Source organism: Anoplopoma fimbria, chromosome 2 (genome assembly GCF_027596085.1).
Source record: "Anoplopoma fimbria isolate UVic2021 breed Golden Eagle Sablefish chromosome 2, Afim_UVic_2022, whole genome shotgun sequence".
Taxonomy (NCBI): Eukaryota; Metazoa; Chordata; class Actinopteri; order Perciformes; family Anoplopomatidae; genus Anoplopoma; species Anoplopoma fimbria.
In genome coordinates, this window is record NC_072450.1 from 22,138,464 (window position 1) to 22,155,987 (window position 17,524).

The 17,524-nt window shown below is 41.0% G+C and overlaps 2 protein-coding genes across 2 annotated transcripts; both read left to right on the top strand.

The window, feature by feature from the left end:
• Positions 1 to 383: 383 nt before the first annotated feature.
• On the top strand, positions 384 to 9,439 carry cul4a (cullin 4A). Its single transcript, XM_054608359.1, has 20 exons — positions 384 to 1,021; positions 2,543 to 2,658; positions 2,977 to 3,080; positions 3,861 to 3,930; positions 4,017 to 4,090; positions 4,172 to 4,334; positions 4,432 to 4,521; positions 4,641 to 4,723; positions 5,502 to 5,569; positions 5,874 to 5,992; positions 6,092 to 6,284; positions 6,407 to 6,511; positions 6,655 to 6,765; positions 6,988 to 7,073; positions 7,206 to 7,313; positions 7,660 to 7,773; positions 7,872 to 7,977; positions 8,073 to 8,245; positions 8,345 to 8,497; positions 8,610 to 9,439. Exons 1-20 carry the CDS (start codon positions 880 to 882, stop codon positions 8,703 to 8,705), a joined length of 2,274 nt encoding a protein of 757 aa, XP_054464334.1. The 5' UTR covers positions 384 to 879; the 3' UTR covers positions 8,706 to 9,439.
• A 1,118-nt stretch (positions 9,440 to 10,557) lies between these two features.
• Positions 10,558 to 17,481, top strand: lamp1a (lysosomal associated membrane protein 1a). Its single transcript, XM_054615057.1, has 9 exons — positions 10,558 to 10,946; positions 13,503 to 13,609; positions 13,703 to 13,922; positions 14,777 to 14,938; positions 15,026 to 15,231; positions 15,315 to 15,440; positions 15,531 to 15,597; positions 15,684 to 15,851; positions 16,320 to 17,481. The coding sequence occupies exons 1-9, from the start codon at positions 10,892 to 10,894 to the stop codon at positions 16,457 to 16,459; spliced, it is 1,251 nt and encodes a 416-aa protein (XP_054471032.1). The 5' UTR covers positions 10,558 to 10,891; the 3' UTR covers positions 16,460 to 17,481.
• The last annotated feature ends 43 nt before the right edge of the window (positions 17,482 to 17,524 follow it).

Genomic DNA, 17,524 nt, shown 5'->3' on the forward strand with positions numbered 1-17,524 from the left:
TTAATCTACAATGTAGAAAAAAATAAAAATAAAGAAAAACCATTGAATGAGAAGGTGTGTCCAAACTTTTGACTGGTACTGTAAATACAGACAGAATAATTATAGTTATAGTATTGCACAGTGTATTTGTATTGCACATATTTTTTTAGTGTTTTGTTTTGTGGTCTACTGGGATGGCAGACTTTAATGCATCACTAGTTATAATCCAGGGATATAAATATTGTTAATTTTACATAATGAGGACTCGTATTGCTCATCACAAACACAGTGTTGTTCTCTGCGGTATAATATAATTCAATAACGTGACTGTATCGAACGTTCTGAGAATTGAGAAAAGTCCACGCTGTCCGTGAACGCACCGCGGCTGCTTTTTTCTCCCAGAATGCACCTGTCCACCGAACTGTCTCAGAAAAGCCATTTTGTTGTGCTAGCTAGCTAACGTGATGTGGGCAAAGAAAGCCACCAGTAATACGGGTCTGGTGTATCAACGCTGACTATGTCGCTTATGCGTGTTTGTTTGAAGTCTCCAAATACAACAATTGAGCTCGTTTAAACCTGTGAGTAGTCCAGAGCGGCAGCTGTGTTAGCCCGGGCGAGCTAAAGCTAACGAGCTGCTAGCTGAAGTGTGCTGCTGGAGAGAGACCTGTTTACTGAGCGGACCGTGGTCGTGTTTACGGGTTCATTATCCAAACACAAGGCAGGGTTTGATCATACGTGTGTGTTAGAGACACTGAGGCTGCCTGTGCTGTCCACCAGAGACGACCACCGGCTCAACGAAGAGGCTGTGAGGCTGCTGACAGTCAGTAAACAGCCTCCCCTCAACAGTCATTGAGCCACACACTGAACCATACGGCGTTAAGCAGCGGCGCTAAGCTGATCATGGCAGAGGACACCCGACAGGACAAGAGAGCCGGCTTCTCCGCTATCACGGAGCACAGCACCAACGGGATGTCCAGAGCCTCCGCCGTGGCCTCCAGCAAGAGCGGCGCCTCAAAGAAACTAGTCATCAAAAACTTCAAAGGTAACGTGGCTGCCTCCACCCAGCAGCACCAGTGACACGGTCACTGCCACTCAAGCTCTCAGTGTGGTGACCCGACTGACCCAATTGGCACATGTCAGCCTTGAAAAGGGGTCTGTGTTGTAATCACACGTGTTGTTGCTTCTCAGTGGTGTTGTTTTTGCTTGATGCCCTGATTTTATGGGAAAGTGATGATTTAAAAGTCTTTCACAACTGGTTCTGGTTGTCCCAGTTGAACATAATGGGTGCAGTAGCCCCCATTCAGGTCTTGGATTAATACAGATAATGCTATTATTTATATATGTTTATATATATATGTTTATATATATATGTTATATTTATATATATGTTTATATATATATATATATATATATATATTATATATATATATATATATATATATATTTTATATATATATATATGTTTATATATATATATATATATATGTTTATATTATATATGTTTATATATATATATATGTTTATATATATATATGTTTATATGTATATATATATATGTTTATATATATATATATGTTTATATATATATATATATATATATGTTTATATTATATATATATATGTTATATATATATATGTTTATATATATTTTATATATGTTTATATATATACATTTATTATATATATATGTTATATATATGTTTATATATATATGTTTGTTTATATATATATATATGTGTGTTTATATATATATGTTTGTTTATATATATATATATATTTATATATATATATATGTTTATTATATATATATATATATGTTTATATATATATATGTTTATATATTATATATGTTTATATATTTATATATATATATGTTTATGTATATGACATAAGACAGTGTATGTGTGAAGGACACAAAAAATGTAAAAAAGAGGGTTTATAATTTTCTTTTAATAGTTGATGCCACGGCAGAGCTAGAATCCTTGTTTAACATAAAGTAACTTTTTTATATATTGATATGCATAACATACTAATAATGTTTCATTGACTTCAAAGACTATTTCTTTTTAAATGAAAGAAATAGGAAATTGTCAACTTTCTCTACATATGAGCAACCTTCTTCAGAACTTATTTACTATTAAGAAGCCAGAATTCAAACAATTCAGTGAAAAGCCTCAAAAAAAAAACCTCAAACTTTCTCACCTGTGGGTCTGAAGTGTTGCTGTTGTCGGTTATCCCAATATGGTTAATGAAACTAATATTACGTTTTATCTATTTGCATTTTTTAACCAAGATATATTCAATACTGCCTATTGCAGACGTTGACACATTTTTGTCACTGTTTACGTTTGACAGAGGCCTTTTGAAAAATGGCACTGGAACATAAACTATCAAAACTGTTGGTTTCCAAACCTTGAACTTGTAATGTTAGTGTTGGACATCTCAAACTTTGTTCTATCCAATTGCTAATATTGTCTTATTTGCATTATTGAGGTCCAGTTAGCCTGTTGGGCAGTTCCCAATGTGTATAAATGAACATTGTTGCTTTGCTTCTCTGTAACAGACAGGCCAAAATTAGCCGAGAACTATACTGAGGACACGTGGCTGAAGCTACGAGATGCAGTGGGTGCCATCCAGAACAGCACCTCTATCAAGTACAATCTGGAAGAGCTCTATCAGGTTTGATTCTTTTTGTATTCTTCTCCCATACAATTTAGACCTAAAGTTGCCTATGCTCGGCTAAACAGAATCTCTACTTTCACTTTTGTTACTGTTATACATGAATGTGCATATTCATTTTCAAATCAACATTTCCAGATAAATAAGGTGGATTTTCAAACTTAACTAAAATGATTAATTATTAAGCAGTGGCAACATTTAAAAAAATAAATGTTGTTATAATGTTACAGTGCTCATAATTTGTAGAACAGCTGTCTGATTCTTGTAAATCAAGTGTTCACTCTGTTTGTCTTGTGCTCTTGTCTCTCTCTCTTATAGGCGGTAGAAAACCTCTGTTCATATAAAGTCTCTCCGACGCTGTACAAGCAGCTACGGCAGGTCTGTGAAGATCACGTGCAGGCCCAGATCCAACAGTTTAGAGAATATCCTTTTTTGTGCACAAACACTTCAGGCCGGTTATGTGTCAAACCTGTGAAAACATTTACTGATGTTTGAACAAATTAATAAAATGCATATTGAGGTGTTCTTACAATTTGAATCTTGGTTAATCGTGAAAGAGAGACTCTCTTCACACTAGTTATATTTCCTTAAAACAAAATGAATTTTGCCTTTTCTCAGCCTCAGTCCAAGAAACCCATGAATCATAGAAGACAGGGGGTCCAGCTTGAAAACAATGCTGCATAAAAGCAATGCGCATTTTTTTTTTTTTATTAGTGATTTACAGTGATTCCAAAGTCTTTTTTGGAGTTTTCTTGTCAGCTTTAAACTCAAATTAGGAAGTCTGAGCTCTCCTGTCACACCTCAGGTGTTGTTGCAGTGTTTTTCTCAAGAGGTCAATATACAACATGTCTGACATTCATCATGTAAGCAATCCAATCATAGAACTTTTAATGTATGTCCTCCATTTGCTTTATAGCTGTTTTTCCTGCTTTGTTCTATGCAGGCTGGACCTGCTTCCTGGACTTAAAATATAGATTTAGTCTTTTTTTTCCTCTAATAAGACCCTTGGCATGCTCAGTACAGAGAAGACTCAAACCATTAGTGTCACCCAGCTTGGAACATCCAACATGTTTGAACCAAGTAGGGAGATCAAGGGGTTTATTCATGCTGCCTAGAGATAAGATGCTGTATAGTATGGTCATTCAAAATGTTGGTTCAGTGACATTGATGATTGTAAGATTCTACCTTAACATGGAGCTCACAGAGTCTTTAGACAACCTTTCCTTCCTGAAGCGAATGAATCGCTGCTGGCAGGACCACTGCAGGCAAACTGTAAGTGTGATGTTTGACATTTATGTATATGAAATGTTTGACTAATAGCAAAGTGTACTTACTGTTTTTTCTTTTTCTCTGTATAGATAATGATCCGAAGTATCTTTCTCTTCCTGGACCGTACTTATGTGCTTCAGAACTCCCTACTCCCCTCCATCTGGTAAGGTTACAGTTTATGTCATGTGTTGTGTTTGTTAAGGTATACTTACAGCAGGACGCTGATTATATGTATACGTTGCAGGGACACTGGGCTGGAACTGTTTCGAACCCACATTGTGAGTGACAGTGCAGTTCAGAAGCGCACAGTAGATGGCATTTTGGAGCAGATAGAACTGGAGCGAAATGGAGAGACGGTAGACCGGAGTCTGATCAGGAGCCTGCTGGGCATGCTGTCGGACCTACAGGTACCTGATCACCTGTTTATCACTGTACTAAGCTTACCAGTAGAAAATAGACTGAGCATGTGTCATTGTTTTTAACTTCTGTCTAACTTGTGTTAAGGTTTACAAAGATTCCTTTGAGGAGAGATTTCTGATTGAGACCAATCGCCTGTATGCAGCAGAGGGACAGAGACTGATGCAGGAGAGAGATGTAAGTGACACTATTAATGCATCCATGAATTCTTCATCTGTAACCTGTTATACACTTAATGCCAAGGTCGCGCTTCTCATTAGTAAATTCTCTGAATATGTGTGTTTGTATGTGTCCAGGTGCCTGAGTACCTGCACCATGTGGCTCGTCGGTTGGAGGAGGAGAATGATCGTATCATGAGCTACCTCGACCAGAGCACTCAGTAATTATTATAATTTTTTTAATGTTATTTTATGTTAGCAAGACAAAAAAAAAAATGATGTTGCGTATAGAAAATATATATGAATCCATAAGTAACACGTTCAATTGGAAATAACACTTCATGTGCAAACCAACCGTTAAAAAAGAAAACAAGTAAACATAAATAACCATTAATTATCATTTCTTTCCAAACATTAAGGCAAGGTGTAACTATTATTCATCACCATTAGGGGCCTCTTTTAACTTTTAGGTTTCACTCAAAACAAACACAGTACACTGGTGTATTTGTTTTATAAACAATTATGCATCAAGGTGTCACCTGACGGCTTACATTTCAATCACTAATGGACGAGCTTCACTTAATGTCCAATACACTCTGTTTCTTATCATTATTTGAAATACTTTCACGTTAAGATGCCTTAACATCTTCTTAGTAACTCTTAAAATTGTTTTTTTTTTTACTCCTCACATTATTGAAAACTTTGTAGCGTTCAATTACGATTTAAACATATTGATCTAATAGTGTAAAAGTAATATTCAAGGGTAAACATGCAAGATCATACCATCAGAGTTTCAAATGAATGACTCTGGAGCTTTAGCTGTAACCAAAGTTCCCATTAGCTTTTAACAAATAGTTGATGAACAGCAAGAAAATTTGCTGTGCAGAAAGTTGAGTAGGTAAGATTAAAGGCATGTTCTTCAATCAAAGGACTGATATGTATGCATGTATTCCATTGTTTTGATACATTTTCTCATTTCTTTCTCTCATTAATTTGCAGGAAACCACTTATTAGCTGTGTTGAGAAACAACTTTTAGGAGAACACATGACTGCAATGCTACAGAAAGGTACATCTGTGTGAAATACTTTGAATTAATAAGTCTTCTACATTAGTATGCATGTTTGTGTGTGGCAATATGTGAGGTCAATTTTTTTGTTGAACTGGGCCAGAAGATTATTGATTCCACTCTACTGTATTATTAGCAGGCTGTAGTTTTTGGTGTCGTTCATTTTGTGTCCCACCTTGTCAATAACTGTACGCACTGTTTTGTTTGCTGTTTTATATCTAAATCAAGCCCATTGAGTCATGTCAGTTGATTTTTTATTTTTTTATTATGCACATGTAATAATATTGACATTTATTGGTGCCAGGTCTGAGCATCCTGCTGGATGCGAATCGTGTGACTGAGCTGGCCCTCCTCTACCAGCTCTTCAGCAAGGTGAAGGGAGGACTCCCCACACTGCTGCAGTTCTGGAGAGATTACATAAAGGTATAAACTAAGCTCAACCAACATATACCTAGATATACAACACAAAGCATTACCATCAAGAAATGTGTCCAACATGGTTGAACCTTTCTCTGTTCGCAGACCTTCGGAGGAGAGATTGTATGTACTCCAGAGAAAGACAAGGACATGGTGCAAGACCTGCTGGACTTTAAGGACAAGATGGACAACGTGGCACAGAGCTGCTTTACACGGAGTGAGGGATTCATCAACGCCATGAAGGAGGCCTTTGAGACCTTCATCAACAAGAGGGCCAACAAACCTGCTGAACTTATTGGTGGGTCAGGCAAACAAATGACATGCCACGGCTGTTGAGACTCTGATACATGACATTTTATTGTTTCTTTCGTTAGTTCCAGCATGTAATAACAGCTCTCTTCGTTATTGCTTCCCATCTAGCTAAATATGTGGATTCTAAGTTGAGAGCAGGGAACAAAGAGGCTACAGAGGAGGAGCTGGAGAGAATCCTGGATAAGATCATGATAATCTTCCGTTTCATACATGGTCAGTTCACGTGCGTGTGCGTGTGTGTGTGTGTGTGTGGTGAATGTGGCGTTTGTTTGCTTTTTCAATTAAATAGTCTTACTAACCACTGTGAACCTTTTTCCACTCGAATGAGATGGCTGATGTCTGTTGTCTCTCTCCAGGAAAAGATGTGTTTGAAGCTTTTTATAAGAAGGACTTGGCCAAGCGTCTGCTGGTCGGCAAGAGTGCGTCTGTTGACGCTGAAAAGTCGATGCTCTCCAAGCTCAAACATGGTGAGTCCAACGTCTTCTACCTTGAACTATCAAATTGACTTCTTGCGTTGATAAGAACCCTCATCTGGCTCATGGATTTTGGAAAATGGCTGCATTTATGTACACCTTTACCTTTACCCAAAGCATCTACCCAGCATTTCCAGATGAACAGATGACTCACCGAAGTAGTAAAAGTTAAATAAAATCTGAGATATAATATTTTGTCGGTTTGACTTCCTCCAGAATGCGGAGCAGCGTTTACCAGTAAGCTAGAGGGGATGTTCAAGGACATGGAACTGTCCAAAGACATCATGATCCAGTTCAAACAGGTACGTTCGGTCTCTCTGCACATTTACACACTCGTGTAGCTATAAAGTATGAATACCATGTTTTTAGTATGTGTATGCATTCCACTGTGCTAATTAATGCGTAATTGTAAAAGTTATAATATTTCTGCTCAGCATATGCAAAACCAGAGCGAGCCAAGCAACATAGAACTTACCGTCAACATCCTCACTATGGGCTACTGGCCTTCATACACACCGATGGAGGTCCACCTGCCCCCAGAGGTAAGCATTGCCCTTTTTGTGCACACTATGCTTTGTGCTGCACATTGAGTCATGGAAGCAGTTTTTGTGGGTTAAGTAGAATTTTGAGCATCATTCTATTTGTTCAAACAATATTAATCTATTCATTTATTTGTTATGTTTGCTGATTTAGAGACTGTGGGCAGCAATATGGTGGAGTTATTGAGGAAAACATAGTCAAAACAGAAGTTCAAATAGGTTGACTGTGTTGTACTGAATGTGTCATCCTACTGATGGCCTCTAAAGTTGTCAAGGTCATCAACTTGTCCTTAACAGACTGTGTTAAGGACAATCTGGGTACATGTTTCATCTCTTTTTGTTTTGGTAGATGGTAAAACTCCAGGAGGTGTTCAAGCTGTTTTACCTGGGGAAGCACAGTGGGAGGAAGCTGCAGTGGCAGCCCACACTGGGCCACGCTGTACTAAAGGCGGAGTTTAAAGAGGTAAGGGCATGGTGCATCCTAACGGGGCATTGAGAAAAGATACAAATCGGCATAGAAAACGTCTGAAGTTCACTAACAATGGCTACTTTATCCTGCAGGGTAAGAAGGAGCTGCAGGTCTCGCTGTTCCAGACGCTGGTGCTGCTGATGTTTAATGAGGGAGAAGAATTCAGCATGGAGGAGATTCGCACTGCCACTGGCATAGGTTATACACGCCTTTGAACACGTAGTACAAGTATTTTATTGTTAAAGAGGTGTGTATCACAATCCCTCTCTCTCTCTCTCTCTCGTCCTGCACAGAGGAGGAAGAGCTCAGGCGCACACTGCAGTCCCTGGCCTGTGGAAAAGCACGTGTCCTCAACAAGAACCCTCGAGGGAAAGACGTGGAAGATGGAGACCGCTTCAATTTCAACAATGATTTTAAACACAAACTGTTCCGCATAAAAATCAACCAGATCCAGATGAAGGAAACGGTAATAATACTGGCCCATTTCTTTCTTTCCTTGCACACTTTTTACTTCCTATGCAAAAGGTTGGCTCTTATCCAATTTTAAACTCATTTGCCTTTACAGGTAGAGGAGCAGGTTAGCACCACAGAGCGAGTGTTTCAAGACAGGCAGTATCAGATCGATGCCGCTGTGGTGCGCATCATGAAGATGAGGAAGACCCTCAGTCACAACCTTCTGGTATCAGAGCTCTACAACCAGCTCAAGTTCCCCGTAAAGGTGACGTATATTAAGCATCTTATTCCCACCATTTTTAGATTGTTCTTCCAACACATACGCACAAACAAACAAACAGAGCTCATCAGCATCTGACTTGCTTTCCTCTCTACAGCCGGGTGATCTGAAGAAGCGGATCGAGTCGCTCATAGACAGAGACTACATGGAACGGGACAAGGAGACTCCAAACCAGTACCACTATGTTGCCTGAAGGGATTACCACTGTTACTGCCATGCTTTCCTCACAGCAAGCGTACAGCTGGCCCTCCCAAAACAGCATTAAAGCCCTTCAGCCACCTGACTCTCCTCTGGTGCCCGTCTTTCCCTCCATCCACAATCCTGGACGCAACGTCCAGATCCCTCAGAGCTCCAGAGAGACGAGAGAGACTCGGCTGTACTGTTCCCACTCTGCGTTATCTTTAGTGGGTGACCCGGGTTGTTGATGGACTTACAAATCTGCTAATGCAAAACTCAACTGAAAATAACTAGCACTTTCCTCTGTTTTGTTTTTTTCCTCCCTGGGATTTGGAATTTTTTTTTTTCACCACGTCGTTCTAAAATCACTTATTTTCTACCATAGTTGGTTTGTCTTGAGTTTTAAGAAATTTGTTTTTGTTTTTTTTGTTCAAGGCGTTCACTTTGTGGATGGTTTCATAAACTGCTGAGTGTAAACCTGATTGGTTGGTTGCTTGATTTGGAAGAGAAACAGCTTTTGAAGAAGAGACTTGATAAGGATAAAGTGCGCCAGACGTGTTTGGGTCGGAGGGGAGGGTTCAGTGCTTGTAACACAGAAGCTAATCTACAGGCCGGCAAGCCACTTGGGTATTTCTTTGGGTATCTTATATGTTTTGACCAAAATGTCCAAATGTCCAATGTCATGTGCTGACGGTTTTTTGTAGATCAGATTGTATTCTATGTAAGAGTGAGAAAAGTGAACCTGAATAAATGGATATTTAATGATTCATTGAATGATTTGTAGATAAGTTAATAATAGTAGAATAAGGGCAGTTTGGGCCTTGTTACCCAAGATACAAGGATGTTTGTCTTATATGCAGCTGCAACTGTATGTGGCGTGCAGTTTAAATGTCAAAACATGGCCAATACTTGTATCAGAAAGTCTCCTAATAATCCCAACACCATGTGTCCTTCATCACTTGGCCCCGAATGATACAATAAGGAGGTTGTCTGATCTCTTTCCAGGCACCTGATTTTGAGGCGCTCATGCTATTTTTACTTTGATAGAATTGAGCCATTCAGGATTTTAATACCCCAAATTACTGGAAGATGGAACCGAAGGGGTACTAATTAATACTTCCACTATTACAGCGGGGAATGTACAGCTTTTCTGTGAATACAAAACAGAGCTTAAACAAATGAATCAGCAAGAGGTAGTTTAAGTCTCATTATAAGACAAGAAAAGCACATTTCTACTGTGAAAGAGCGTGCTGGAGCTATGCAGGGAGAATGTAGCAGGGCCCTGGTAGGTCTTGGGCAGCAGCATTAAAGCAGCCTCTGCGTTCCTCATTGGGTTTTGCACACCCTCGTGAATTGATGATGGTGTCAGCTGACTACCCACAACACATGCACTTTGCAGACTGCGCAGCTCATGGTGTGTGCGTGGACTCTCACATGATTAAAATCCCGTATAGCAAGCTCTTACCCCGCTTATAACAAAATCATGTTGTGTTCAAGTGCGCATTTCTATATCCACCCCTTTTAGTAGCCAACAAAAGAATAGGCAAATGTGTATGCGTTTGGTTTGGTGTTTTTCCTGCGAGTTCCCCGAAGGAGAATTGTAATATTATTCCTGGAAGTGAACTCTATTCCTCATTAGTTGTCTTTTAACACCCACCCGACATTGTGCACAGTTATGTAAGTCTGCAAAAAAAAGTCATATTTATCAGCAGACATCTTACACTACTCCACTGTAACATGTCGGTGTTTTTTTTGGTTAATGGAGCAGAGGACAGTTTATTAGTATTAACTGTTTATTAGTATTAACTGGGAAAGCGCTCGTGAGAGAAAAGGGTGGGGGTTGGTCTCACGTGACTGTGTGACTCTGAGCTCCACCAGTTCACATGACGGGGTTTGTTCAGTCGCTGTGGCTGGGACCGACTTCTGACCTGCGTTTATTGAGCATGCATTAGGAGTATATATACGAAACAACTGTATTTAAACAGCAGTGAAGAAGAAGAAGAAGCAGAAGAAGAAGAAGAAGAAGAAGAAGAAGCAGCAGCAGTGACGCCACAGTTTTACGGTCCGTCAAGTCAAGTGCAGCTCGCCGCGTAGACCCACCTGCGCCCGCAGCGGGAGACAGCCCCACTACCTCGGGCTTTTTATTTGCTCCACTACTGGGGGCGAAAAAACAAGGAGGAAAAAAAAACCTGCCCTGAAAGGATGACACTCTCTCGCGCTTTCGCCGCGCTCGTCATCGCCTGGTTTGCAGACTTAGGTGAGTGTGCGAGCGTCGAACCTAACGACGTCACGAACCCCGACCGCTGGTCCGTCGTAGGTGTCGGTGCTGTGGTTGCCAGGTAACCCGACCTAGCTCAGACGTTCCCTCGTTCAACTGAAACAAGGTGGAAAAAAAAAAAAAATAACTGTCGGTCAGTTACATGTTGTATGAATGTAACGCAGGCACGGCTGTGACGTTACTTGAGTAATAAGCGTTACATTCATAATGCACTTCCGGGTGTAGGCCAGTAACCAGTGGAGACACAGCTCTCCAAGTTTGACCCCAAAACGGTCAAAGTTTAACGTGAACCTGTCATAAAGAGGACTAAACAAAGGCCGTCTGTCCTCAGGAGACGTGTCCAAAACGGACCTGGACCACAGGAGACGTGGTGCAGGTCTTTATTCTAGTGTAGCTGTTAATACCCAGGATGTGTAAATGGTGGAGCAGCAGATTGGCCTCATTGTTGTATCATTTGAGAGCCCCACGTGACCACTATGATGGCTTTGTGTTGCACACAGCCCAGTGGAGGCCTACTGGTGTCAGGTCATGCCCAGTTTGATCAGCCTGAACACACACACACACACACACACACACACACACACACACACACACACACACACACACACACACACACACACACACAGAGACCCCTGGCTGCTGACAAAAGGAAAACAGGCCAATGCAGTTGTGTAGTAGGTTTTTTTATTCATCATTTAATTCTCTTACTGATAAATCATTGGATGGATCCCTCTAGTTAACTCTGTGTTCAGTTTTGTTTCCCACAGACCCCGGCTGACCTTAGAGCTCAAAGCCTGCCTGCACAAGCATTTCCTCACAACACAAGCGGCATAGTCAGGACTACTTTTTGTTTTGCTATCCTCTCCAAGCCGACCGTCTAACGCTGCTATCTGTGGCTCAATACGTTGTACACAAAGACGCTTCTACCTCATGATCAGATTGCGGTGTTGGGTAAACCGTCTGCTGCCTGTTTACAGGGTGAACAGAAAGTGTCACCGGGGGGTCAAGTTTCAGCAAAGGCAGCAGAGGAGGGGACTGTGTGATTGACGGAGAGTGACACAGGAGTGAAGCACACTGCTGTTTCCATTTAGGATCAATACATTATATTAATGGAGAAAGTTGAAGGTGAAGGACAGTAAGAAGATTATGAAAGAGGGAAGAGCTCAGTCAGCCAGCTGAGTAATATGTGAGTTATGAAATAAGTACCAATAGCACGGCCAGTGAGCCAAATGCTAAATAAATCTGTGTCTAGTAATGTAACCAACTACTATTTGGGGCATCTTTTCAATTCCAGGAAATCATTCTTTAAAGTTAAATATTCATAGTGGCAAGTGGATTTGGCAAATGGAAACCTGCTAGCGTTGGTGGCCTGTGGGTAGGATTATTATTGATTTACCCTGATGAGTAGTTTATATTTTCATTGGTCCCACAAAGTTGATGTTTTTTTTTAATCACTAAAATCTGATTGAAAAGAACAAAGAAATAAAAAAAAAAACAATTTAGTAAAATACAGTACAATAAATAAGAATCTGTGCTGTTGGAAAGTTAATCAAAAGTGGCCATACAACAGCCACCTCCTTTGTAAACTTTCTGGGAAGTGTGAAGCAAGAAGGTGAAAAATGGGTGAGAATGTTTTTATCAAGGGTTTTTAGCTTTTGGATTTATAAGTACATGAAAAGTCACCCTAGCTTTCAGACAATATGTTTGAGGATTACAGCCACTACACACACACACACACACACACACACACACACACACACACACACACACACACACACACACACACACACACACATAGACACAGAACAGTGAGTTGGCAGTTTCCAAGGGATGAAGGTATTAATACCATGCCAACAGTATGACCCCTCTTGACTCTATCACCAGGAGAGTTTTCGGTTACACTTGTTACAAGTAGCTCTATTAAGCTCTACAATTCTTTCTGGGAAAGAGTCAGGGTGTGTGTGTGTGTGTGTGTGTGTGTGTGTGTGTGTGTGTGTGTGTGTGTGTGTGTGTGTGTGTGTGTGTGTGTGTGTGTGTGTGTGTGTGTGTGTGTGTGTGTGTGTGTGTGGTCTTGGCCTCTCACTCAGCTGTCTGCTGACTTCTGGTGGTGACTTGTGGGAACTGCTTAATGTTTATTTGTAGGGAATGGCATCGTATGTCGTCACTGCTGTCAAACACAAACCAGGAGACCCAGATAATGATTACGTTTAAATGTACAAGTGTGTATAGTGATATCAATACAATAAAGTCAGTTTAACTGATTATCAGGTCACACTGCTAAGCAGCAGCTAAATATTTATTGTTAATAACTGTGGGATGTTTTTAGTATTATGAGATATGACACACAAATTAACACAAAGTGTGATTACTACTATTTCCCCAAAATATTAGATAAAGACACCTGAAAATAAGTCTTTTTGCAGTTTATTTGTGTTTTGAGCGACTTTGTTTTTCAAGATGTTTCTCTTTTATGGAAATGATTTTCCATATTATTTCACTGTTGTGCCTCTGTGCTCATGATGTTCTCCTCTACAGGTTGCATTCAGGCGGTTACTCTTGAGGTGAACGAGGGGAACTCCACCTGCATTAAGACGGAGCTCTCTGCAACGTTCTCCATCACATACAACACCTCCAGCAGCACAGTATGTAAAGTGACAGCAATATTTACGTATCTGAAAGTAGCTATATGGATTATCTCTCTGTGAACACCGGTCTTATCACTTGTCTTTCCTCAGAGAACAGTGCAGGTCTCTCTGCCCAACTCCACCACGGTCGATGCACGCAGCAGCTCGTGCGGCACGGCCGGCAGCACATCATGGCTGGTGGCGGTGTTTGGATCTGGCCACGCGATGGGGCTGAGCTTTTCAACCAACGGCAGCCTGTACAGTGTTGCTAACCTGACGCTGCAGTACAACCTCAGCGACACCTCTATCTTCCCGGAGGCTAACCGCTCCGGTGAGAGCTTAAAAACCCCTAACAAACTGTCCAGTGCAATACAGGTTCAGCTTGTTGTCAAGTCTGGTTAAAAGGATGTGGTGCTTGTATTAAAAAAAATACACTTAATATATTTAACGTAAAGAAAATAAAAAATGTTGCATTAAAGAAACAGAACGCAGGTATGTCAGCACCCGCTAACCTTAAGCCTGATAGGAGCACAAAAACATGTGTACGTTATTGAATTGTCCGTATGATTCAGTAGGTAAAGTGTTGCGTAATCACAAAGATGTGAAGACCCCAGTGCAGACAGAGAGCAGCAAAAAATGTAAAAGTCCTGTTATAAACAAAAAGATAATGAAGGGAATGAAGATCAGGAGAGTAAAGTCAATGAAGGGAAGAGCTGCCGTGGCATGAATGATGGAACAGAAAAAGAGTTCAACAGGCAAAAAAAACAAAACACAACAGCAAGAAGTACCACAGGAGAGCTGACAACAATGGAGCAAGGTCTGGAAGGAGAGCCGGGGTGTATATATACTGCAGTGCTGATGAGATGGTTGGTAACCGGTGCGTTGATTGCAGATTGCAGGCAGGAGTGTGAGCAAGGTGAAGCTGGATGCCAGGGAGGTGAAGACGGGGGAGTACGCCAGCTGACAGGGAGACAACACAAACACAGGGAGAGAGACAGTCTGAGCATTAGGGAGGGGGAAACACAGGGAAAGCTCTAGTCATTGCATAGGGTCGTATCTCAGGAGGTCATTGTTTCCCAGAAATAAAGAAATAGTTGCTAAAACACATTTCAAACTTGCTAGCAAATATACCATCAACACATACAGACGCATCAGTCATTTATTGTGTGTTTTTATTCGTCCTAGATGTGGTCACTGTGGTGTCGCCGTCAGTTGGGATCTGGGCGACCATCAACACCACCTACCGCTGCGCGAGCCCCTCCACTTTTAGAGTTGATGAAGCAGCCGTCACTTTCTCAGATATGAGGCTGGAGGCGTACATGCCAGGAAATGAGCTGAGTCCAACAGGTACCGTTCTGATTCCGTGTCCGGGTTGTTTTTGACCTGCGTCTTTATTGTTGATGACACATTTCTCTACCGTTTCTCCCGTCACAGAAAGCATCTGTGCGGCAGATCAGGCCAGCACCACAGCTCCACCCACCACTGCTGGTACTACGACGACCGCAGCGCCAGCACCGACCCCGCCGGGAACACCTGAGCGGGGCACCTACACTGTGAACAACAGCAACGGCACCGAATGTCTCCTGGCCCAAATGGGACTGCAGCTCAACGTGTCCTATTTCTCTCTATCTCAGAATAAGGTAAAAGATCATTATCAATAAATACGGTCAGTCTGTTCTGCACAACAAAGTTCAGATAAACCAGACTTTGTCTACTTTGCCAGACCATCCAAGAGTTAGTCAACCTGACTCCCAATCTGACGCGTTCATCCGGATCATGTGAAGCCAGCCGTGCTTCCTTGGTTCTGACACAGGAGGGAGGCACCACGCTCAACTTCACCTTCACTCTGGTGAGATCATCCTTTGTCTTTTGTGAATTTAGTTAGTGTGTGTGGGTGTAAGTATTTATTCAAACCCATCTCTTCCTGTCCCGTCCACAGAATTCCACAAGCAACAAGTACCACCTGAGTGAGATAACTCTGTTTGCTAACTGGTCAGATGCAACTGGTATGTAATTTGTCATTAGCAACATTCTTTTTGACTTTTCCCTGATTGGATTAATTCAACTGTTGCTGATCCGTCTGTCTCCACAGCTCCCTTCTCATTCACTAACACTAGTCTGGACTACCTGCAGAGTACGCTGGGCCGCTCCTACATGTGCAACGCAGAGCAAACTCTGGTTGTCGTGCCAACCTTCTCTCTCAACACATTCAAACTGCAGGTCCAACCCTTTGAAGTCACCACCAACCAGTTTGCTACAGGTACAAATGCTTTCTTTTATCAGCCCTGCTGTTATGCAGTTTTTATCCCGAGTTGTATTTATCATCGTCCTCTGGCCTTCATGTTGATGATGTCGTTTGTTAGGAGTCGCTAGCACTCTGCGGCACGGGAACGCTGCTGTGATGAGACATTAATTACCATTTCACAGAAGCTGGGGTCGACTTCTTTCACCTTGGTTGAAGAAATATTGACTGAAAGGAATAGTTTTTAAATAAGTTGGATGAAAAGATTGATACCACTCTGATATTTGTTAAAATAAGAAAAAATAGGTAAATCATGTAACCCCTTTATAATCAAAACTTGCAGTGTGCAAGAGTGCAGTTTAATAGATTAAACACACTGTCCTGATAAGGGAGCTGACCTAAAGGTGACCTAAAGGCATATCTGTTAACTTGGGAGGAAGATTCTGCAGTACAATGTGAACTTCTATCTTTTGTTCCCGTCTCCAGCCGAGGAGTGTCAGATGGACCAAGACCAGATGCTCATCCCCATCATTGTTGGAGCAGCTCTTGCCGGCCTGGTGCTGATCGTCCTCATAGCATATCTAATAGGCAGGAAGAGGAGCCATGCTGGATACCAGACCATCTGAATGGAGCCTTCATTTCCCTTAAACCTGACAGACTGAACAGGGGGAGAGACCCAGCGAGCGAGTAGTAGACTGTGGAGACGAGCAGCATGAGTGAATGGAAGCAGTTGTTACTCTGTGGCGAGTGCATGTTTTTGCATATCCTATGTGATCTCTGGATAATTTTTATTTTCCTTTCACTTTCTCTGTGAGATGATGATGATGAAAAGAAGCCAAAGACCTGCTATCTTTAGATGGTATGCATCTTGATGAAGCCCAAGAGGACAGTCTTTACACCCTCAGTTTGAATCTTCTGTATGAAGTTATCCCCCAGCTGTTGACTCTTCTCGGTTCTTGGAGGTTGAATTTGCTTAAACTGCTGTTTTTAGCCATGTAATTATTTATTTTGAAAATATCTGTCAATATGCAATCAAAGGGGCAGAAGGAGAGTCAAATGAACCTTTTTGGACAAGGATCTTTTTCTAAGTTCCTATGGTTTGTGTGCGCAAGTAATAACATCTAAAGTTTGGTGGAGTTTTAATCTTATGACCACTAGCTAAAGATTATTCTACTCTTAGAAAAGGGAAAGCCCTTGAGTGTCTTTTCTTATCCTATTCCTCCACAGTAGAGACTGACCCATGGCAGTTTCATTCAGCTTATTTAACACAGTCGGGTAATTGTGATTATAAAAAGGTGGTGAGCTGCTTTAACTCATGTGTAGTTTCCAGCTGTACACAGAGTGCGACTGCATTACTAGAATGTATTTAACATAACATAAATTAACAGGTGCATGGATTATTTTTCCATTCTTGCTTTCTCCAACTCTCTCTTTAAAGAAATGTTAATATGAATTGTAGTGATTTGATCTTTTATTTTTATAGAAAATGGTTTGAACTCGTCTTCTATTATGCATCTTACTGAAAGTTAATTCAAATCTTAAAAGTCCAGCACTGACTTTTTCTTTTCCTTTGGGGTGGTATTTCATGCTACATTACCTTTATGATTAAACTTGTTTTGTGTGAAATAAACATGTCTGTTTACTCTGAGCCGTTTAACTAGTAGTACAATACACAGAATACTTAAAGAAGG

Bases quoted from the DNA above. Each gene is read 5' to 3' on its own strand.
- cul4a (XM_054608359.1), top strand. From the start codon at position 880: ATGGCAGAGGACACCCGACAGGACAAGAGAGCCGGCTTCTCCGCTATC. The intron at 3,081-3,860 runs ATATCCTTTTTT...CATGGAGCTCAC, and splicing joins CAGATCCAACAGTTTAGAGA to AGAGTCTTTAGACAACCTTT. The intron at 4,335-4,431 runs GTACCTGATCAC...ACTTGTGTTAAG, and splicing joins GCATGCTGTCGGACCTACAG to GTTTACAAAGATTCCTTTGA.
- lamp1a (XM_054615057.1), top strand. From the start codon at position 10,892: ATGACACTCTCTCGCGCTTTCGCCGCGCTCGTCATCGCCTGGTTTGCA. The intron at 13,610-13,702 runs GTATGTAAAGTG...GTCTTTCCTCAG, and splicing joins ACAACACCTCCAGCAGCACA to AGAACAGTGCAGGTCTCTCT. The intron at 15,441-15,530 runs GTGAGATCATCC...TCCCGTCCACAG, and splicing joins TCAACTTCACCTTCACTCTG to AATTCCACAAGCAACAAGTA.